This window comes from Xiphias gladius, chromosome 4 (genome assembly GCF_016859285.1).
Source record: "Xiphias gladius isolate SHS-SW01 ecotype Sanya breed wild chromosome 4, ASM1685928v1, whole genome shotgun sequence".
NCBI classification, from domain to species: Eukaryota; Metazoa; Chordata; class Actinopteri; order Istiophoriformes; family Xiphiidae; genus Xiphias; species Xiphias gladius.
Window position 1 is genome coordinate 13,573,003 of NC_053403.1, and position 21,841 is coordinate 13,594,843.

The 21,841-nt window shown below is 41.2% G+C and overlaps 2 protein-coding genes across 2 annotated transcripts; both read right to left on the reverse strand.

Annotated features, from left to right (window-relative positions):
• Positions 1-643: 643 nt before the first annotated feature.
• chrna2b (cholinergic receptor, nicotinic, alpha 2b (neuronal)) lies at positions 644-8,885 on the reverse strand. Its single transcript, XM_040124755.1, has 6 exons — positions 8,759-8,885; positions 5,739-5,890; positions 4,945-4,989; positions 4,666-4,775; positions 2,323-3,490; positions 644-1,130 (listed from the first exon to the last, which is right to left on the reverse strand). Exons 1-6 carry the CDS (start codon positions 8,823-8,825, stop codon positions 1,005-1,007), a joined length of 1,668 nt encoding a protein of 555 aa, XP_039980689.1. The 5' UTR covers positions 8,826-8,885; the 3' UTR covers positions 644-1,004.
• A 1,863-nt stretch (positions 8,886-10,748) lies between these two features.
• On the reverse strand, positions 10,749-18,078 carry si:ch211-142k18.1. The gene is made up of 3 exons (XM_040124757.1): positions 18,029-18,078; positions 12,542-13,089; positions 10,749-11,157 (listed from the first exon to the last, which is right to left on the reverse strand). Exons 2-3 carry the CDS (start codon positions 13,081-13,083, stop codon positions 11,019-11,021), a joined length of 681 nt encoding a protein of 226 aa, XP_039980691.1. The 5' UTR covers positions 13,084-13,089; positions 18,029-18,078; the 3' UTR covers positions 10,749-11,018.
• Positions 18,079-21,841: the final 3,763 nt, after the last annotated feature.

Below are 21,841 nucleotides of genomic sequence, written 5' to 3' on the forward strand. Positions count from 1 at the left end.
CTAGGCGCTGGATGCACTTCGCTGCAGTCCATGAACAGCTAACCTCCGTGTCCTCAAAGACATTTACTCACACATACTCCCAACTCAAAAACAAAACCCGAGAGATTCTGGGATATACCAGGGGCTACCTGGGCAGCCAAGACGAAAACAACATGAATATTAGACAAATTTGGAGTTACCGGGGGGTTTAATTCTTCTCTTTCGCCGGATGTTAGCGGCTTGTCCGGTCTCAAGCCTACGGCAACAAGCTACACCTGGACCGCTCTCCGTCGACTGAAGGCATGGGGACGAAAACCTGATGTCGAGCCCTCTGACTCCGGGTAAGACACCAAGACTAATAAAGTCCGTTACTGATACCAAACTTACTGGTGAATGTAATGCAGTTTGGTTACCGACCTTTGAATTACAGTCCCTCAAACTTCAGAAAAAAGTAACCACATTAGTGTCTCTACGTTATTTAACTATCATGTTACGCTAACGAACGAGCTAAACAGAGATGATATAGTAAATATTAGTATGTTAACAAACCCACATTAGCATGGCAACGTGCTAAATGCTATGTGCTAAACATTAGCTTGCCAATTGTAGGCATGCTAACGCCATGATGTTAGCATTCAGGTCAAACACTGCCTCGGTCACAGTACAGGTGAGGCTGAGGGAGTAACGCCTGAGGCCGATGAAAGACGAGCGAAATCTGGATAGCTGAGCCTGACGAGCAGAGACAAGTTGCCACTGCCGCAGAGAGCACGAACCCATTGGATTTGTGCCCCACTGGCGAGAAGGACCCAAAAACAGCACAGTTCATGTTTCCTAATTTTGTTTTGGTGGGGTGTGGAGGGTGTTGGCTCATGAGGCAGCAAACTGAGCTGTATAGTGTTACATGAACTTCAGTCACATCCCCAGTGTTGAAGTAGAGTTCAGCTGCGTTTTAAATGTCAAACATCACTCAAGTGAAGGTGGTTGTGTATGTCCCCCCCCCCTCTATTCAACACTTCTCTCAAGCATTAGATCATGCCAGCCAGCCAAGGGGGAAGGAAGAGGCCAATGGTCCCAAGCAGGCACACAATAATGAACATCCACAGGAAGATGCGGTCGATCACCATGGCGACATACTTCCAATCCTCTTTCACCTGCGTAGAGAGAGGAGCAACAGAGACGGCAAGAAATGAGGGAAAATAGTGGCGGATATGAAACTGTTATGATGAGCTGCACCGGTTATTGGAGGTTCAATCAGGAAGGCTACTTTCAAACGCTCTTTTCATACTCGTGCATATTTCCGGCCTCTTCCTACTATTTACTTCAATCATCTTGTTGGAGCCAAACTTTTAAACGGTTCTTTCTGGGCTGTTCCTTATTTCCTGTCAGTGCTTTGCAAGAAATTCCTGAATTGGTTACCAACCTATCAAAAATAATAATTTTACAATGGGGTTTTAATTGCCATCGACTCTTTATACTCTTCTTCTGTGACTTGTAATGTGTTATCAGTGACAAATAAAATTCCATCCTCTTGTTTTTTAGTGTTACTGTTAGAGCTGAAATCATAACTCGATTAGTCAACTGACAAAATCGACAATTTTAATGAGTGATTAATTGTTCAAGTCATTTATCAAGCAAAAACACTGAACATTCTCTGTTTTATATCCTTGTAAACTGGATATCTTTGACAGAACAAGACAGACAGAACAAGTAATTTGAAGAAATCCTCTTGGTTTTTCAGGAATTTTGATGAGTATTTTCACTATTTTCTGATATTTCACAGCCAACCAATTGATCCACTTCATGAGAAAATACCTAGCACATTTGTCTAAAATGAAAATAATGATTCGTTGCAGCACTAGTTACTTTTTATGTGCTTGCTTGTTTATTTATGATTTCACTTTTACTTCAGGGGAGACCCTCTGTATTTTTCTTTTAGTTCATCTCTCCTGATTGAGGTATTTTACCTCAGTGTAAGGTTATGTCAAAGTTGCCCGTCGTGTTGTTTTTACCATGTCCATGCACAGGTACAGATGTTTGCCATGTGGGTGCCGGGGAGTATTTACTGTACTTCAGTTTCAAGGAAATCTTCAAGGAGATGATCAAGACTTCACATACACTGGGCAGGATCATGTACATATTACTCGCCATTTAAGCTACACAATACAATACACTGTGTCTTCATATACACATAATCCTCATACGTAGAGGAAGTTACAGTGTATGTAATTGAGAGGGATGAACCTTTGCAGGCCAACACTGATAGAAATGAGAAGTGTTGAGATGTGTATTGTGTCTCAGGTCTCATTTTTATCATACTAGATGTGGTATTTCATTGATACTCACACTGAAGTCAGCATCCTCAGCCCTCAGGTGGTCTGCAATGTAGTGCACCCCTTCTAATGCACGGATAACACTTGGTGAAAGCAGGAATGTTGTGTCCGATACAATATTTTCGACTCTCATGGGCCGCTGAGTGGAATTGACTCTGGCCCCAGTTAAGTGTCTGTCTGTCCCTCCGGCTACGTCCTTTCGTGTCTGGCTGTTCTGTGGGGTTTTCTGTTGCGGTGGAGGAGTGGACCCTGGAGGTCTGGGCGAAGGAGGACGGAAGGAGAAATACGACGTCAGCGTTCCCAGCTCTAAATCCTCGTAACAGCTTCTCTCAGGGTCCTCCAACGTGGTGCCGTCTCTTAACCAGTTAGCTGAGGTACTGAGGCAATTGCCAGATTTGTACCCAGCTATCTGGCCCTGCCGCTGCTCCACTGCCGCTTCCTGCTGGAGCAGCAACAGCCTTCGACGCCGGCCATCTGGCGCAGGACGTCGCATAAACAGCCAGCGTGGGATCAGGTCCAAGAACACAGAGTGGACCCAGCGTGGCATCTTGTGAGTGCTGGGAGAGCGATGGTGCACGTTGAGCACAAAGACAGTGATGACGATGGACAGGGTGACGAAAATCATAGTGAAGAGGAGGTACTCGCCAATGAGAGGGATGACGAGGGATGTGGACGGTATGATCTCTGTGATGAGGAGAAGGAAGACGGTGAGGGACAGCAGCACGGAGATGCACAGGGTGATTTTCTCACCACAGTCCGAGGGCAGATAGAAAACCAAGACAGTGAGGCAAGAGATCAACAAACAGGGGATGATGAGGTTGATGGTGTAAAACAAGGGAAGCCTTCGGATGATGAAGAAGTAAGTGATGTCTGGGTAGATCTCATGGCAGCAGTCGTATTTCTTTGTGTTGTACGTCCCCACAGCATTGATGATGGCCCACTCGCCGCTCTCCCAGTAGTTGTTGAGATCCACCGTGTTTTCAATTCGCTCCAGGTCAATCTTGGCCTTGTCATAGGTCCAAGAGCCAAACTTCATTTTACAGTTCTGTTGGTCGAAGGGGAAGAAGGTGACATCGATGCTGCAGGAGCTCTTGTAAATGGCAGGTGGGACCCAGCGAACTTTGCCCGTGTGGAACAGGTGAGCTTTTGTCATGTGAGTCACAGCAAACTCGCCGTCAGCGCTGGAAAAGCAGAAGTCGGCATATGAGAGACGGTGACATACCGAACGAGACCTCAGATTTAAGTATCCGAGAACAAAGGCTAAAATGCCAGATAAACAACCATATCTTGCACTGTTAGAAGTCCTGCCACTCTTTTCGTGTTTTTTTTTTTTTTTTTTTAATTTTAGAAACCATGCAGTGAAAGTGTTATGATTTCCCCAATAATAATCTTCTGCAGTAATCTCCCCTCCATTCGTCGCTGTAATGGTGATTATACCTTCTGCTGAAGACCTAATGATGAGACCTTATCATTTCATCAGTCTCATAGCTTTTTTTAATTTCGCTGACAGATTGTGATTACACAGGCTCCATGGAGCAGAACTCCCGTCATAAACCTTCTCGGGTTTAATCTCCGCGAGGTGAGAGGGGAGATGTTTGTCAAAAGTGGGAAATTTCACACAGACTTGTCTTCATTTTCCCAATGAGCTGCACCAATGGTAGTGGTTGTAGTAGTAGTTACAGACACAGAAAATATAACGTAATGTGATTTTAAAATGTCAAAGGCATAGAGATCCCAACAACGGAGTGGAATGTGTATTTTGTGAGTCCACTAGATGGTGCCATCCCCGTACCAGATATCATCCAGTCAACAGGCATCGATTTGAGCCAGTTTATCTCTGTTTGATGAGAGTGGCTGTCAGACGTTTGTGTGCAACATTGCAACCACTCGGTTTTACAATTGCCCTTACATTTCAGAAACAGTTGCCTTGAACCTGATCATGAAACCCCTTTAATATTGTGCTTATATTAAGCAGAGATGTATAGATTAGTCAATTAATCAATTAGTTGATTGACTGAAAATTAATTGGCAATAATTTGAATCACCCTTTTATCATTTAAGCAAATTTTTGAAAGCGAAGATAAAAACACTCTCTGGGCCAATCTTCTGAAATGTGAAAATTCGTCAATTTTCTTTGTCTTCTAGGACAATATACTGAATACCTGAAGCAATTTGAAGAAGTCAACTTGAACTCTGGCAAATTGTGATGGCCATATTTTACTAAACAGTTAATCAGTTAATTAAGAGATTAATCTGCAGAATGAACGATAATGAAAGTGATCATTAGTTGCAGCCTTAAGTTTTTTTTCTGCTTGTTTGTTTTGCTTTTCTGTTAAATTACTGTCATCTCACTTACTTGTTATAGAGGACGATGTCTGGTACCCATATGAGTTCTGACGGCACTCTTATGGACGTCACATTGTCATAATCAGACGGTCGCCAGCGAAGCTTGTAGTCATTCCACTCCTGGGAAGCACAGACAACAGAGATGTTCTTGGGGGCTGTGATCCTTTATTTAATTGTCATGTAAGTCATTCCGTTCCTTGATAAACTTTGTCAAATGTCATATTTTTAATATTTTATGTCATCAAATCTAAATAATAAATGAACACCGACACATTTTCTTTTCCCTAACCTGTTTAAGCCACACATTGGTTGTCATCATCTGGTTCTTCTCATCCTAGCAGACAGACAGACACAGAGAGAGAGAGAGAGAGAGAGAGAGAGCGACACAGCGACTGAATTGAGCCTGTCAACTCAGGGTTCAGGCCAGAGGAATATACGTGAGAGGTTTCTGGAGGATTGTTAGAACAGACCCAAATATAGCTTGCAGCAACTTCAAGAACTTGATAGATGTGAAGTGTTCTGAAACAGTTTTTGCTGTGGCTATGCAGAGGCTGCATAATGCAGTTTTCCAAAGTTCGTTTTTGCTACTGTATGTAAAAATGCCAAAACATGCAGTGGAAAAACCTCATATAGCAATAAACTTGCAGTTCCAAGTTTTGCTAAGTATAAGGGGGACAATGGACTATTAATCATACGAATTAAAGCTCTAGCGATAGGTTGTTCTACTTAAAAACAAACCTCCATCTTCTACTTAGTCTGACCTTGAAACATGTAGCACTTTGTTCAATTGTGAACCAAACTCATATACAAAAATACACGTTTTCTGTAAAGGGGTTTTCAGATGAATCAAACAGAATAACGTTATGATTATGATGATTATTATTATTAATATGACCTTTTTTTAAAATAATAAAACATTGACTGTAAAATATGTAGTAACACAGCTATGATTTAGGGTGCATCACAATAAAAGCAGCAGCTACAACCAAAAAGAGCTTGTGTAAATATAACATCTGTTAATGTTTTTATGTACTGTAGAAACTGGCCAAACAGACTGTTAAGAATCCATACCTAAAGACTCACCACATCAATGAGCTGTGCTATGGACAGTCCAAACTTGACAATGACCACATCAGATATGTTTGGCACAGGTCTCGACCACTTGTTGTAACCGGCAAACAGCGTCTTGAAGAGCTCGTCCTCAGCATGCGAGTGCGTCTTCTCGTGACAAAGAACTGTGGACACATTATTTCTTCTAATTTAAACATTTTAGTACCCTCTCTCATTTAACTGTTACGAATTTATAGAAGACAGATAGAATAAGGGAGGAATAGAGTATATAAATTCATCACATTAATTCAGCGTTCTACAAATGAGATTCCAGATCCTATTAAATGTCACTCACATTTTTTTTCAGATTTTAATATGTAGGTAATAAAGCCATAAAATATTTCTAGAAATCAGGTCTCCTGGAAATACAATATGGAGTTTTTCAACCTTTAAATGAGCTAATGTGGCACTTTTAAAACTAAAGTGACTGGCGGTAGTGCAAATATCCTTTTGATTTTTTTTTTTTTTTTTTTGACATCAAGGTCATTTGATGTCAAAACAAATATGTTGGCTTGAACCTGTGGCTTTTGTTCTGTTGGCATTCAGCAGTTAATATTTGTCGATGTTATATACAGGTAACGTAATTAAATGGAAGAGGATAGGAGGGAGTTGCACAGTATATAGAGATCATATCCATGTTCTCTCATCCCTGTCTCCCCTAATCCTCACTTAACAAACAGCAGTAAATCAGGCTGGCATGATATTGCGGCTTTTGGGAGTGAGGGTGATTGTAGGGAACGTCTTGTGTCTCTGCACACAAGCCTACCTCGAAACATCTAAGACTTTTCTTGGTAAAGTCTTATCGACTTTTCCACGTCTTTGCAAATCTTTTGATCTCTTTATCTGAGCTCCCCATGAGAGTCGCCCGCTAATATCTCTCAAGGTGAGCAGGTGGAGACCGGGGAAGCATCTCTCCTACCTCGACAGACAGCAACACCGTTTCAGCGCTAAACCTCTCTTTCTCTGTGAAGTCATACTATGTACGTGTGGCTTCACGGTAAGAGGTGGCTTAATCAAATTGATATTGTACATGCAGTCCGGACAGATTTCCGAAACAAGCTCAGACTGAGCATTATTTTTCTGCGGAAGAATAGCATGGAAGCAGACAGGAATCCCGTCCCTTGGGGATTACCGCTTCCACCTTGATCAGTATAGTCAGAGTCAATTACACACATCATTACTTGCTAGTGTTAAGTGGAGGTGAGCTAATTTCTCAGTTGTGGAGGGTGTTTATTGTTGAGCTGTCTGTCACTTTGTGTTACAGCTGATGCATGAAACAATTAACTGACAGTTTTCACTTGAAAACGGCACACTCTGCCATCATGAACTCATTTCAGTCAAAGCAGCATGCACCAGAGGCTTCTTATCTGCTCCCTCGCCAGTCAGGGCGGTGCATGTTCATCTGTCCCTGCATCTGGGAAGGACCAGATGAGGAGCTTAAAAAAAAAAAAAAAAAAAAAAGGCTCTTGGGTGCCATAGATCAAAGCCTCCTGCCAGCAGAGACTTGAAATGACACCTCCTACATCCAGCACACTGGGCCGTGGATGTTGGAGCGTGGCCAAAGCCCCTTGGCGAGGAGCATGAAACACTGACCAGTTCGGATGATCGAGTCAGCAGCTTTTCACGCCAGAGGCGCTCTTGGCGAAATTGGGCTGTCAAGTACGTACAGCGAAAAAAGTTCCGTTTAAAAAAAAAACAAAAACAACATGCAACAATTTTCTGTGAGTCGGCTAAAATTGCAGGGCTCAAGTGGGAGAGCTGAACCCAGAGCCGGGCTGAGGCGTCGGTGCCTTAATGAGAAGTATGTTGGCATGAGATCAAGTAGCAGCACATGTGACTGCTGTAGCATGTAGAGACGGAGGGAGGGGAAACAGGCTCTGTTTATGTCGACGACGTATGCTATCTTACACCTCAGAGGGAGTTGGTGCACACGACCCCTGCTTGGATTGGAGCGAAGAGACAACAGGCATGGTAAATAGACCATGCCCGGGTAGAAGCTCCCGAATCGACTTCCATATAGAGCTGCCCCATATTCCACTGCCAAGATTGATGGAATCAAAGTTGAAATGAAACGAACTTTTACTACCTTAGACACTGTTTCCACAAATATGTCCACCAAACGATCCTGAGGAATGTGCACAACAGATCCAGTATCATCACAATTTATATTTTCTTACCAAAAAAAAAAAAAAAAAAAAAGGGAGGAGAATTAGGAATTAACTCAGGGGGTTTAACCCTGAAATTTACTCCAAATTCAGACATTAAACATGCATCCTTGTCTTGTGACAGTGTAAATATGACAGCCATTGTGGCATATTGCGAGGGATATCTTCCCACTTTGCCCTGGGGACTTTTAATTTTTTTTTAATTACAGTTTCCGTTGACTATAAGAGTTTCTGATTTTTACTTATATAATGGTTAAGGAAAGGACAATGAATTCCCTCTCTCTCTCTCTCTCTCTCTGCTGTGGAAGAGAGCCGTGCAGGTCTTCCCGAATTCAAATGCGCTGGAAAGAGACGGTTTTTCTCTCAGGGTTTCCCGGACAAAAAAAAAAAAAAAAAAAAAATCAGTCAATGGCGGGACGTGGCATCACGTCGCTGGGATGCAAAACACATACAAACCGCACTTTAGCGCGAGGCCAGCTAGCTAACGTGTAGCCTCTAGCAGATTTGCGCGCGGCGATGGGTTGTCTGAACGCGAGCGGAGGCTTGTGGGAGTTGTGGTGTGGAGACTGAAAAGGTGGGTTTACGCCAAGCTACTTCGAGGTCCGCGGAGCACTTTGGTGCGGCACTTAGCCTGGGACTCTCGTGCCTCAGGGAAGTAGCGCAGTGCTCGTGTACAATGTCCCCTTTTTCCTTCCCTGAGTCGCACACATCGACACGACGTTATCGACGCGTTGTTGCGCCTTTCGTTTGATGAAAGGCGCGTTGGAACCACGAGGAAGTTTTTTTTAAATTTTTTTTTTTTTAAATCATTTTTTTTAAAGTACCTACCTGACCGGGAGAGGAGTAGGGACCACACGACAGCCGCCCCCAAAGAGAACAGGTGGTTGCGTCCCATTTTGTGCTCTGGTGGCAAAGAGGAGTCCAACTTCCCCGGAGGTGTTTCCGTCCGCTGTCAAAACGTTACCTTGAGACCGTGATGTGTGAGCAAAATCTGACATCTTCGCAGCTCGGAGGCATGTCAGGACAACTTCAACGCAACTGTCACAAAAGCGCTTTTGTTTTTTTTTAATCTCTCTCTCTCTATATATATATATATAACTGTGGGCGGAGAGAGAGTGTGTGTGTGTGTGTGTGTGACGACGGTCTGACCGAATAACTCCACTGCCTTTCCCCCAAAGCTCGGCGTCGATAGATGTGTCGCCCTTGCTCACTCCCAGCCCCTGCGCCGAGCGCGTCGGAGAGCTATCCGTCCCCCGGTGCTGAATCCGGGAGCGGCAGCGTACGTAGCCCGGGTAGCCTACAGCCGGCTCATGTTGCGGGCGCAGGGTGCCGGTTCACGGAACTGCCCGGCAACGAGTCTGGTCTCAAGAAATTAAGTCGAAATGAAATGAGTCCGGGTTGTAGCTGTGAAATAATAAATTATCCAAACCTTTGTGCGCAGGGTGCCGAGAATTTACGCGTCCCTGGTGGACTAATCTAGGACTTTGAAATCCATTTAACTAGTCCTTTTCGAAGACTGGAAGCGTTGTTAGTGGCCACTCTGGTTCATTAGGTCCGCAAAACAGCATCATCCACCCTGAGAAGACAGGTCACAGCTGAGTACTTCCCGTCTTTCTTCTTTTACCTATAACAGTCCCTCCTCCTGTTTCCCCCTTGCTGACTCTTTCTCTCTCTCTCACACTCACACACACACACACACACACACACACACACACACACACAGACATACACACAGACAGACGCACAAACGCCGGATTCACTGTAAAAGTTTTAACTTCCATGCATGGAAAATGATCGACCACCAACTCATATTAGAACCTGTTTGCTCCAAAAAGAGTGAAGGCTGAGCGTTCATTTGTGTAGCTGGAGATTAAACGGTGAGCGACAAGCAGCTGAACAGACGTCTGTGGGATAAAAACAGCTAGAGGGCAGACTGAGTGAATGGATGTGCTCAGAGAAGTTTTAGCTTTTCCCCCAGAACGTCAGTGTGAGAGTAGAAGCTGTGCAGACAGCAGAACAAATTGCAACAGGAAACATTTTTAAGCGTTCAAAAAAGTAGACAAAAGCCCGATTTGTTGGTTGCTGCTGTTTACTGGATCATACATATTTCATATCATACACTGACCGTACAAATTCATATTATTACACATTTTATGATTGCAAATATCAAAGCATTCTCTCTCGGCAGAGAGAGAATAACAAGGAGCAATGGAACTGGACTCAACACGAAAGCTTTATTTGTTTCAGTGGGTAAATCAAACAAACACATAATCTTGCAAGCATTTCTTTACATTCTATACATTCAGAGTTTCTCTGTTTTTAGAGCTTTCTCTAGGTTTTCTCATGGTGTGTCAGTAACTGTCTAATCATTTGTACAATATCTTGTCCCTCGTCCACAGGTTATTGCATCGTTTTCTCCGAACCAATTTCACATATACATTATACACAAGTACACAAAGTGTAGCAGAGCTGCCCCTGTTGCAGGCGTCTTCTTTTTTAGTTGCACAAGCCAAATCTCCATTGAAACGCACTAGTCATCGTAAGTGTATCCTGGCCTCCATCCTCACCCTGGAACCAGATGGCTGAGGCTTAGCTTCCTTTGGAGAAGACTAACAGAGTCATTATGTTTGGTCTCTGAGGGCCAATCTAGTTTGATCCATAAACACTCAACTTGGCTCAAACCTGCACCGCATACTGTTACCGTGCTTGACCTCACCAAATTCCACAAATAATGCCTCGATGGAAAACAATATTTCATGGGTTACGGGGTTATAACCTCTGTGAAAGAGAAACGTGTTTTTGTTTTTTTTCCAACCACAAATTCTTTTGTGCTGTTTTCTTTCTTCATCCACATGATGTGAAACTGTCAGGTCCTCATCTTTTTTGATTCCTACAGTTGATGTAATCGCTGACCTTGACCAATGTCGTATCTCAGTGTTGCAAAGCAAAAATGGGTAAAAAATAAAAAAAATATATAGAGTTGCAGGAAGGTTGATTTCCTTTTTTCTGGGTCTCACACAGGATATCAAACATCCACGAGTTAGAGGATGATGTGTGAACAGTTTTTAAAAAGCTTTTCAACACCTCCTTAGCGATGGATTTTGATCATGTCTTTTAGCTGCTGGGTGAACGAGGCCTGCAGGGCCTGTGATGAACTCTGTAGCCTGTTGGCGATGTCTGTTGCTGCACGAAGCATGTCTTCGAAAGCCAAGGACTCTTCTCTGATTCTGCTCCAGAGGATGAACAGTCCAGGTCACCAGGTGGAGTGAAGGGGAGGAGGAGAAGGACAGATGTGCAGAGAGACTGAGTAAGTGAAAGAAGAGCTGAGGACATTATACACATTATAAGTGGGGCAATAAATATGGTAGCTCTAAAAGCTGGTTATGTTATGGGAAAGATTGTGTAAAATGAAAGACAGAATTATATATATAATGTTAAAGAAATCACAAACATTAAAGCGCAACTCGGTCAACAAGGAGAGTGTAATTTTGCAAACGCATTTAGTGAGATTTGTGAAAAAAATATTCAATTTATAGGTGTACTGTAATGTGGGTATTATCAGTATGTGTGGATATAAATGGTCCTAAGGCCGCTTCGCACCAGGCAATTGAATGTGTCTGCTTTAGATACTGAACCTCAGGCTTCTTTAAAGGGCATGCCTTGTGTCAGGTGAGATAGGTGGATTGAGATTGATTCGTCTCAAGGGCTGCAGCTAACGTTTATGTTCATTAACAGTCAATCTGTTTATTGTTTTTCAAATAATTGCTTAGTTCATAAAATGCCAGAAGATAGCGAACGATGGCCACCACAATTCCCCAGGGCTCGAGGTGAATTTGCTTTGCTTGCTCATTTTGTCTAACCAACAGTCCAAAACCCAAAGATAATGAATTTACAATAACATACAGAATTGAGAAAGGCAGCAATTCCTTACATTTGAGACACAGGAACCAGCAACCGTTTGGCGTTTTTTATTGATAAATTACTTAAACAGTCGACTTAAACAGTTGTTGACTGGGGCAGCCCGGTGGTCTTCGGGTTGAGGTGCAAACCATGAACCACAACGGTCTCACTTTGTTCACTCCCTTCCGGTCATCTCTCTACTATTGGCTGTCTAATAAAGGCATAAGATGCCCCCCAGTATGTTGCTGATTAATTTTCTGTTGATGGACTAATCAATGAATTGACTCATTGTTTTGGCACTGTCCATCTCCCTTCATTAAAACCTAAATTCATCACGGTGGATGAAGGTGCTTTGTTGGGAATGGTCGCGGGTGCTCGCACAACACACAGAAGATGATCACTACACAGTGTAGTCCCTCCGTGGTCTGAGGTGCCTGAATACACACTGATGAAGTCAAAGTCAAGTGGATCAAGTCAAGGGGGGTTCCAAATATCAGTTATAGAAAATGAGGAAAAAAAACAGTATCGAACAAAGTAATTATGAACTGTCTCATGAAAGGCAAATCTCTTTTCTCTGCCATCATTTTAACACAGACCTTCCTTGGGTACACCAACCAACAAGTGCTGATCTTAATTTTAGCTGCTCTCTTTACATTTCAACTGTTAACTTTACGAAGCTCAGCACAAACCCATTTTATTTACTGCACTCACTTCTGCATCCCAGCGGGGGCGTCCAACACGTCTCCCTCCAGCTGCTTTTCTAGATCTTCCTCGGCTTTCTCCACCGCCTCGTGGCAGCTCTTGTGGTCCTCCTGGATGCCAATGACATTTTCCTTGATCACATCCTCGTAACTCTGATCTCCCAGCTCCGCCTCCACAAACTGCACCAAGTTCTCCATCACCGCTTCGTTTCCGCGCTGAATGGCCTGCAGATAAGCCAGCTCCTCCTTCTGGGCCTTCAGCCTTCGAGCTGAAGCAGTGTTAGTGCTGAAGTGGACTGAGCACTTGTCCGGTTGGGGCTCATAGTGCAGCGTAGATGAGGGTGACGGTGAAAATGCTGCTGTTGTGATCCAGTCCCGGTTGTTTGTCATCCTCGCAGGCTCATCACCGACTGCCTGTGATGTGTCATTGGTGGCTATTATGGCAGAATAAATGTCAAAGCCTGAACCCCAATCACCATCTCCACTTTGGCAGAGCATTGGGGTTGCCATGGATACCCAGGCCAAGATGAAGGGCATCCAATAACGCCACATGGTAACCTGGAAAGAGAAGGAGGTGAGTGACTGGGAATAACTTCTCTGAACTTTTCAGGTGGAGTGAAAGAAACATTTTAGCGGCCTGGTTTATCACAGACAGCGTACAGTTAAAATATGTAACTTTGAATGTGATTTCTATTCAAACAACATGCTAGCATGAATAATTACCTACAGTAAACAATTATTATTCCATTATTAAAAGATAACTCCATATCTGTAGTGCACAATACCAAATAAATTGTGATCTTTAGATTAAAAAACAAAAAACAAAACATAAAGGTGTGTTTCAAACACCAGAACTTGGGGGTGTTGAAGTAATAAGTGTGGACCCTCATTTGTCGACTCTTAGCTTTTTAAATCAAAGCTTCTCCAGTTTGCCCACTCAGTTTTTACATGATTCAGCTTTGAATCCAATGAACCACTATGATTATACGTATTAGCATAGCTAAATCTAATCTGATGCCGTTCCCATGGCACTTTGTCTGTTTTGATGTTTTAAACAGCTTTTATGAAAATGATGCAAAAATTGTGGATAATTATTATGCCAAAAGAAAAGTGTTCTGGTGGCTTTAAAGGCTAAACCACAGGAAAGGGACTGTATCAAGACCAAGATTTATTGTATGCATGTCCCGGTCCTCATTCATTCTATCACACTATACTTTTCGGTAATATAGAAATGGCTTCTATTTCATATTTCATATTTAGTGGCTGAAAAATGTGACACTCTGAATGTCACATTGCATATTTTAGCTGTGATTGTTTCATACCAATTATACATGGGTATGAAACAGCAAACAATTTCTTTTCCTTGAACTTTTGTAATATATCACTGAAACCTTATATTAAAAAAAAATTTAACCACTTAATGTTGAATACTTTGAAATGTTCTGTGAATCCCACTGAATTTATAACATTGAAATATTTTGTTTGTAAACCGTCTATTTGATTTTATGCAGTTTGAATTCCCCTCTTTGAAATTTCCAGGAGGTCATTTCGGGTGTTTTTTGTTTTTCAAGTTAAAAAATGTGATTTTAAGAATCTTTTAGGGTTCACAATTTTTACTCTATTTTCATGTTGTTCAAATTCAATTAGTCAGGTTCAGATGTAAAAACAAGTTTCTCAGATTGGGTCGGTAAAATGTAATTGCCAAGATACAAGATGAAAAATTCAAACTTGAACATCCAGGTTATTAAAGATCAATCGGACCTCGATCCTCTCAGGTTACATTCTGTCCAATGAAGAAGTGTCTTCTGTACTACAGATGCCTAGGTTTGAATTCTTCATCTTGAATTTTGGTGGCTGAATTTTACGAACCACAAAAGTATGAATACATGAATAATGTTTTTGAATATTGGACACTTGATTACTTATGATAAGTCTTGAAATTGATTGAAATCGGTTTAAATCATGTTAACGAAGTGGGGAGTTCAAGTCATATAAATTCAGATAGATGGTTTTCAAAGTATCATAGATTTATGTTGTATTTAAATGTAAATGTTAAGTATTCAGTCATATTTAAAATTCACAAATAGATATTCAGTTTCTAGTAAGATTCTAATTATTACAACCATTACTTGCGTCCATAGAAATCCACATGACAACATCTCCAATTGTGCTTTTCAAGAGAAAATAAAAGTTTTCCCTGGCGGAATTTGATTGTTCATTCATGCTTTTCCACTGTTTTCTAACATTAGTGATGTAAAAATGTTGCACAAAGTTGTGTGCTGCTGGAGTCGTGGTTATATACTGGAGAATGCCTCACGCTCTCTGGCTCGGCCGTGGCTTAGCGGATGCATCGGCTGTGTCGCGCTAGGGTTGTAAAAGATGACAACCAGTGTTTGTGTGGTTTTTTTTGTAACTGGCGGATCTTCCATAACATTTATTCACCTTGTAAATTTTTTACAACACGTGTGAGCAGTTGCTTTTGCAAAACATCAGGTGGGATTTCAGCATAAAGAGTGTTCTTTTTTTCCCCCTAAAACCGTTTGCCCCTCCTCTGCATGAGTCCCAGTGTTCAGTCAAACAGCAACAGTGTCACTTTGTCATTTTGCGGGAGTCTACCGTTCATGCGTCTCTCCTCGGCATCTGGAAATATATTTGAGAACCTGAACCAGGCCGGTGAGGTGGAGGCACTGCAGAGGTCTTTCTGCTGTCAGAACACATTTGGTTTCAGCTGCAGTGTACTTTTACAGCAACTTTGAAACTATTTCAACTGCTCCATAGCTCGACTGAAAATTTGAGTTGGTTGAATTGCACCTATTGCCATGTTATGTTGAGAAACACAGAACGAATAAAATTGTCTCTTTATTTTAAAATGAGTTGTGGTGTGGCCTAAACTCATAAAACAACCAACTGGCTGCGGTTTCTCCGTCACCCCCACTGTTTCAGATTTCTTTAAATGGTGACCTCACATATATTACTGCAGCTGTTAGAAGAGACGTAAACAGAAACCTTCAAACCAGTCCAGACGGCAAGCAGAGACACAATCCAAGGGCCTTACATCATGATATTCGGGTAATAAGTTTGGTCTTTTCTTTTGAGTGGCATGTGCATTGTAGCGGACAGGCTGATATCACCCACTGGGGTAAAACAGAGTTAATGAGTTTTGCCTGAGGTGACACATATCATGATGAGAATATGTATCACTAAAAATCTCATACTGATTGAATGGGGTTTATTAATGGGAAGGTTTGTATATAACAAATGATTTGCTTGTGAATATTTGCAAACAGCCTGGCACTAGAATAGATATCTGCTTAAAATCGTCACTTTCATGGTGTGTAAGTGTATGTGTAAGTGTGCAAATCTATAGAAAAACGTGTTCAAAAATCTAAATTGAATTTTTAACACATTTTGAACTGTATAAACAAGATGCAGAAAACACATTTGAGGGTCAATTCAATGTGAAACCTGTCTTAGGTAAGAAAAGACTGTGCTGAATGGCGTCTTCATTGTCAAAGACACGACTGGAGAGCTGGAGCACAGCATGTCCAAAACTTTTTATCTATCTGAAGTTTTACTGCACTTATTTGGACTTTAATAAATCAAAACCTTATGGCAACATGACAACAGTTACAGCCTGATGACCGAATACAGCCAAATGGAAATGTAATTCATCTTAAAATATATCTTTATTGTCTCTGTGCTCCATTACCATCGCAGCAGTAAAAGGCACAAGTCAAAGGACACTGGCTGACATTAATTCAGTTTCTAAAACGCCTGCTAACTAGAAGCACACATGCTCCTCTGTGTATCAAATATTGGCAGGAGCAGTTGCCTTTGTCTTTGGAAAAAGTGCACAGTTTCCACGCTGGCGTCTTATGGTCTAGTTGAAACGGTGTTTGCGTTCGACTCTCTGCGGCCTGTAGTGACCTTTTTTGGCTTCACTCTGATGGTTCTGTCATTGTGAAGTGTTTTTTATAGTCTGACTTTTCTTTTGGCTTAAAATAGCAGACGCTCGCCTGCAGAAGGAAAGCAGCCACAAGCTCAGAACACCATTAGGAGATTTTATTTCTTGATTCTTGTCTTTTAAAAAAGACAGACTAAATCCTTTTTCAGTGGTTCAGTCCAATAATTATTGAATGACTGACTGATTTTTTTTTTTTTTAACTGACTGATTTACCCTGCAACTTCAAATCAAATGAATTCTTCCACAGTTATTGTCAATTGGTTTGCCCTGAACAACTTCGAGAAACGATTACAATTTTTTGCTGAGACAATGGCCAGTATGCACACTGGTGGTACTGTAGTGTAGGTTGTGCAGTGACATTAAAAATATGCAATTTGTTTAAAAAAAAATCAGTACTTTCCCCAACCAACAGCTTACAATTATTTTCGTTATCGATTAATCTTCCAATTACTTTCTTGATTAGTTCGTTATTTGTTTGGTCCCAGAAATGTCAGAAAAGAATCATCTTTTTTTTTTTTTTTTTTTTACAAGAAATAGTCCAAAACTAAATGATATTTGATTTACAATCACAAAGGACAGAGAAAACAGCAAATTTAATAATTCATTCAAGGTGGATTAAGGGGAAGTTTGGCATTTTTGCTTGAAAAATGACTCATACGATTTATCAGTTATCAAAACCAGTTACCAAAGATTTGCTGTCACTGAATTAATTGATTAATTGACTAGGTGTTTCGGCTCCAAAATGAATAGGACGGATTTATGAGTCATGTCATTTGTAAAGCCCTTTCGATGAAATGTAGACCTTTTTGCATTGGACTCTCATGTCTGGCGTACTCCTCCTTAGCTGTGGGTCAGAGTTAATCTTGGTGTTTGTAGCGTGGCTGCGGCTCAGCCTTATGCTCCCGCTTTTCAAAGCCTGAACAGGTGTGTTTCACAGGTGTCACGACACTAAATGACTTCAATGTTGCTATGACAACAAGGTTCTTTGGCAATAAGCCTGTATAGAATAGAGAGGCCTCGCAGGTTTGGTGTTTATATACAGTTAAATGATAGGGAATCTTGTAAGATGAAAACATACTTGGAACATTATAATTAGAAAAATAAGTACAGTGGAGACATGCTTGCACATACACACCTATACATAGACACTGCACTGTATATATCTACATGTAGTGGACATAAAAGTCAGATACAAAAAAAAGTCACTTCGAATCTAAAACAGCCATTCACATCAATCGCAGTATTTTACATCCATACGATTGTTTAATTAAATGTATATAATAAGTGTAAATGCCATAAATGTGCACTTCAAATTCGATTTCTCTGCTTTTACCAGTAGAGTACAAGGTTGGAAAGCCTCGGCTCCCCATTGTACTGTACCCTAACTAAAAGTTTCATAAATCCAAAAACCAAACTTACCTAACTCCAGTAATTTTTCACAGCTAAATTCTGCCACTTCCACTTTTTCAGTCAAGAAAAACGACTCAGAAGGTTCGGGACCACCATTCACAAGCACAGAGAACAAATACTCACTCGGTTTCCTTCTTCATGTCAGGGAAAAAAAATGCAGGCACACGCACACACAGTTAGGCTTTGGCTGGAGAGCGTGGTCGTCTGTGTGCCCCTGCCTGCTGTTGGGAGGGGATGGTAGGGGAGGGGGATGTTTGTAGAAGAGGCACTACTGAATGATTTCTTTCTTTGCAGTGGAAAGAGGGGCTGGCAAAAGGAGGGGTAAAGACGGGGTGTAATCTGCTTCACATCTGTGGGCTCTGGTGGGGGACAGAGGAAACATGAGCGTTCCGTAGTAAGGGCGGAAATGTGTTTTTTATGGCCATATACATTTCCTATTTACTTTAGGAAAGATCCTCTTAACGTATGCTTGAAGTATGCGCTTAATAATTTAAAATGTGGAAAAAAAAAAAACCACAACCGCTAGGACTTTTTCACAGCTGTTATTATGGCTTCCAAACGTAGACAGTGTACAGTGAGAAAGATTAACAATTCACTATAAAATTTGTGGTTATTGGTTGGTTGACAAAGCTCCAATAATGTAGTTTAATCTAATGTTATGAATTATGTTTTCTTAAAAACACATAATACTTGAAAATAGTGGTGTGTAGTTCTCACCTTTCTCCCTATCTAACTATTATTATTTAAACTAAATTTAGAACAGAAATTTTCTAAATTTAGTCTAGTTTTCCTATAAAAACTTTGAATCTTAAGGCCTTGTCGGCTTCCCAGAAGTCTTATTTCTGTGATTACTCAACATGTAACCAGTGTACTTGGGTTGAGTCAAGGGCAAGGAGCCTTTATCACATTTAAATCTGATATTAAAAGGTCCTTTTTTCTGTTGAAATTTGTCTTTCTTCCTGTAATCTACTATATAGCTATTAATGATAACTGTTCCAAAACTGCCATTGGATTCGGGGTATAATTTGCGTCCACTAGGAAGTGGTGTCACAGTTCATACAACCATGACGTAAAGAAAATGGAGAAGAACTCAGCAAATGAAAATCAATTTCAAACTGACAACAATGTAAACAAACCACTACATCTGTGAAAAAAAAGTGAAAGTATTTGGATTTTTCAGTGTAAATCGACAGGACAATAACAAGGATCGCCAGCGATAAGTGCCTTGAAGAGAAATGTGTTTTTCTCTGCTCTGCTGGAAAATTACTTTTGGTAGCGCTTTGCTGAAATGTACGTCCAAACTCTTTAAAGTTAAACTTAAGAGTTGCCATGTTTGTTTTGTTGACAATGCTGCCTTCATAGAGTGCATTTTAACACCTCCTTTGCTCTCCTCTTCCCCTCACAGATGCTCTTGTGTCTTCAATCCAGGCTAATAGACAGAAAAATGCTAAAAAAAAACAAAAATAAAAAAAAACAACAACAACAACAAATGAATTTGTTTCTGGAATGATGCCACAGGCACGTGGATTCACTGACAGAAAAAAAAAGGATTTTAACTCTTAATCTTAGAGGTACAAATCCATTATGGCTGATGGCAAACGGTAACCCAGATCAGCTATGGTTTGAATGATTCATGATACCTACTGCAGAGTAATGTTTCACCGGAGGGTGAATTTTAAAAGGGCATGGAAGAGATCTATGATTTTTATCGACCTCTAATCGGCAACCAGGACATAACAACACTGACAGGTCTCTTGCACAGTTTATCGTATCTAAGGAGAGGATTATACACATTTAAAGTCATGGATGATCAGATATATCTGAGGCAGACATGTGTCATACACATGGGGATAATCATGTGCTGCCATGCATTCGTGTTACCATTGTTACCTTTTTACATAATTTCCTATTTTTTACTGAATTATTTGCATATTTGTTCCTCCAACATTTCAAAGAATCTCAAAAAAGAGGCATTTTTGAGGCACACACGTTATCCTCATTTTGCGGGGGGGCCAGATGGTCTTTGTCCAGCATCATGGTGTTAAAAGCCCCTCAGCTGTGTGTGTGGACATGCATGTAGCATGTCAGAGATGCTCCATTTGGCCCCAAAGGACAGGAAGGCACCATATGGGAGCTATTTTTCATTCTCAGTGTAAACCGTGTCACATAACTGTCTACAAAATCCTTGACGTCCGGAATGAATGTTGCATGATGTGGGCAATGAAATGCGGCCGCTTCCATTACAGGGAAGAAACAAATGTTTTAGAGATAGCTGTTTGAATCTTATGGCAGGTGGCAAATCCACTCATCCATAACCGAGTAAGGATTTTTACGTGGGAAAAGTAGAATTTTGATATAAATGTCTTCTAAAATCTCAGAGTGATTTGCTGCAGATACGGACCGTAACACAGATGATCATATCTTTGATAATCTGCTGTACGGAGCAGAGAGGTGTCGTCTTTCTTGTCTTATTTAACATACTTTCAAAGAGCCAAGTAAGAAAGACATGATAACACAATATCCTGTATGAAAACCAAATTTCGGGAAAGTATTTGTTGATATTCGAGAAATTCATAGCTTTCCTCTTGTTCGGCATATCGCAACTGAATCAATCCGTGTTTGTAACAACACCGTGTATCACTGCTCATACTTTTAATTCACTTTGTCCCTTTCCTCCACTTCCAGCTTCACCCAGTCCTATGTTAAAATCATCTGATAAGTATTTGATTTGAAATGAACGCACAATTTGAATCCACATAGCGATGCACTGGAGTGTTTACAGAATATGTAGTAGATTAGACTGTGACCATCAATCCATTGACCAAGAAACTGTTGCAGCATTTTCTAATTGACCAGCACCTTGTGAAGCCCGAGGGCTGTTATGGCCAAGGCCAAGGACTCAGTGCTCTCTGCAGCCACTTATCCACAGCAGAATGCAAGCAATGAGTGCCACAGTGTGCTGGTGCTGATAAACTCTGCTAATCCACTCTGGGACCCAAACACACTTTAGGCTTTTCTTAGTGCTCCGAACCAGTGCGCTCTGCCACTTTACCCATGTCCCCTTTTGCAGCATAGATTTGGGAGCTTTGGTCGTAACAGGCAGTTATTTGTAATAATGTTCACTTTTTAAATCTATAGCGTCAAATTTTGCGCAAAAATTAATAAATCTGTCACTGGAAATGTCATGTGAAATTTAGGGCTGTTGCCTGTTGCCTGTGGATTTGCTGTCTGACAAATTTCTTCTTTCTTAGGGCCGAGACACACCAGGCTAACCCTAAATAACTAACACCAACAAAGGCCCACTAAGACGTTGCACTTGAACACATCACAAAGCAGCTTACGGCCAGCCAACATAAATGTACATTTTGACATGCCCTGCACAGTCTGCGCCTGCATGGGAGGAAATAGCACATAGCTCAGCTGTGGTTGAAACCTGAAATCGAAAGAAAAAATCCAAAGACTCAAAAAAAAAAAAAAAAAAAAATCTTATATCTTCTGTCTGTTTCACACTGCTTAGACATTATTCTACCAGTGGACATGTCTAGAAAAAACCGCCAGCAAAATACAGTTTTACTCCGATAATGTGAATTATGCGAGAAAGTCAAATTTCACTGTAGGTTGTTTTGTAATTCTCAGGGGCTGTCTACTACAGCTCGCAGGCTTTGTGACAGCCTTCAGTAGATTAACTCCCTGAAACTGACTGAGCAGATAGACTCTAATGTGAGTGCTACACATTTTCAAAATGAGATTACACGTGCCAGTTGTTCTACCTCGCCTTCATTAAATCTTGCCCTGGCAGCACCTGGATGTTGTAAAATAACCACACAAACTTTTGTGAGTTTTTCAGTTTTTTGCAAGGCAACTTTTGTTGGAGATGTTGATATCCCTGAGATGCACGGTAATTGGCTATTTTTTGGATCATTGTGATTTCAGATG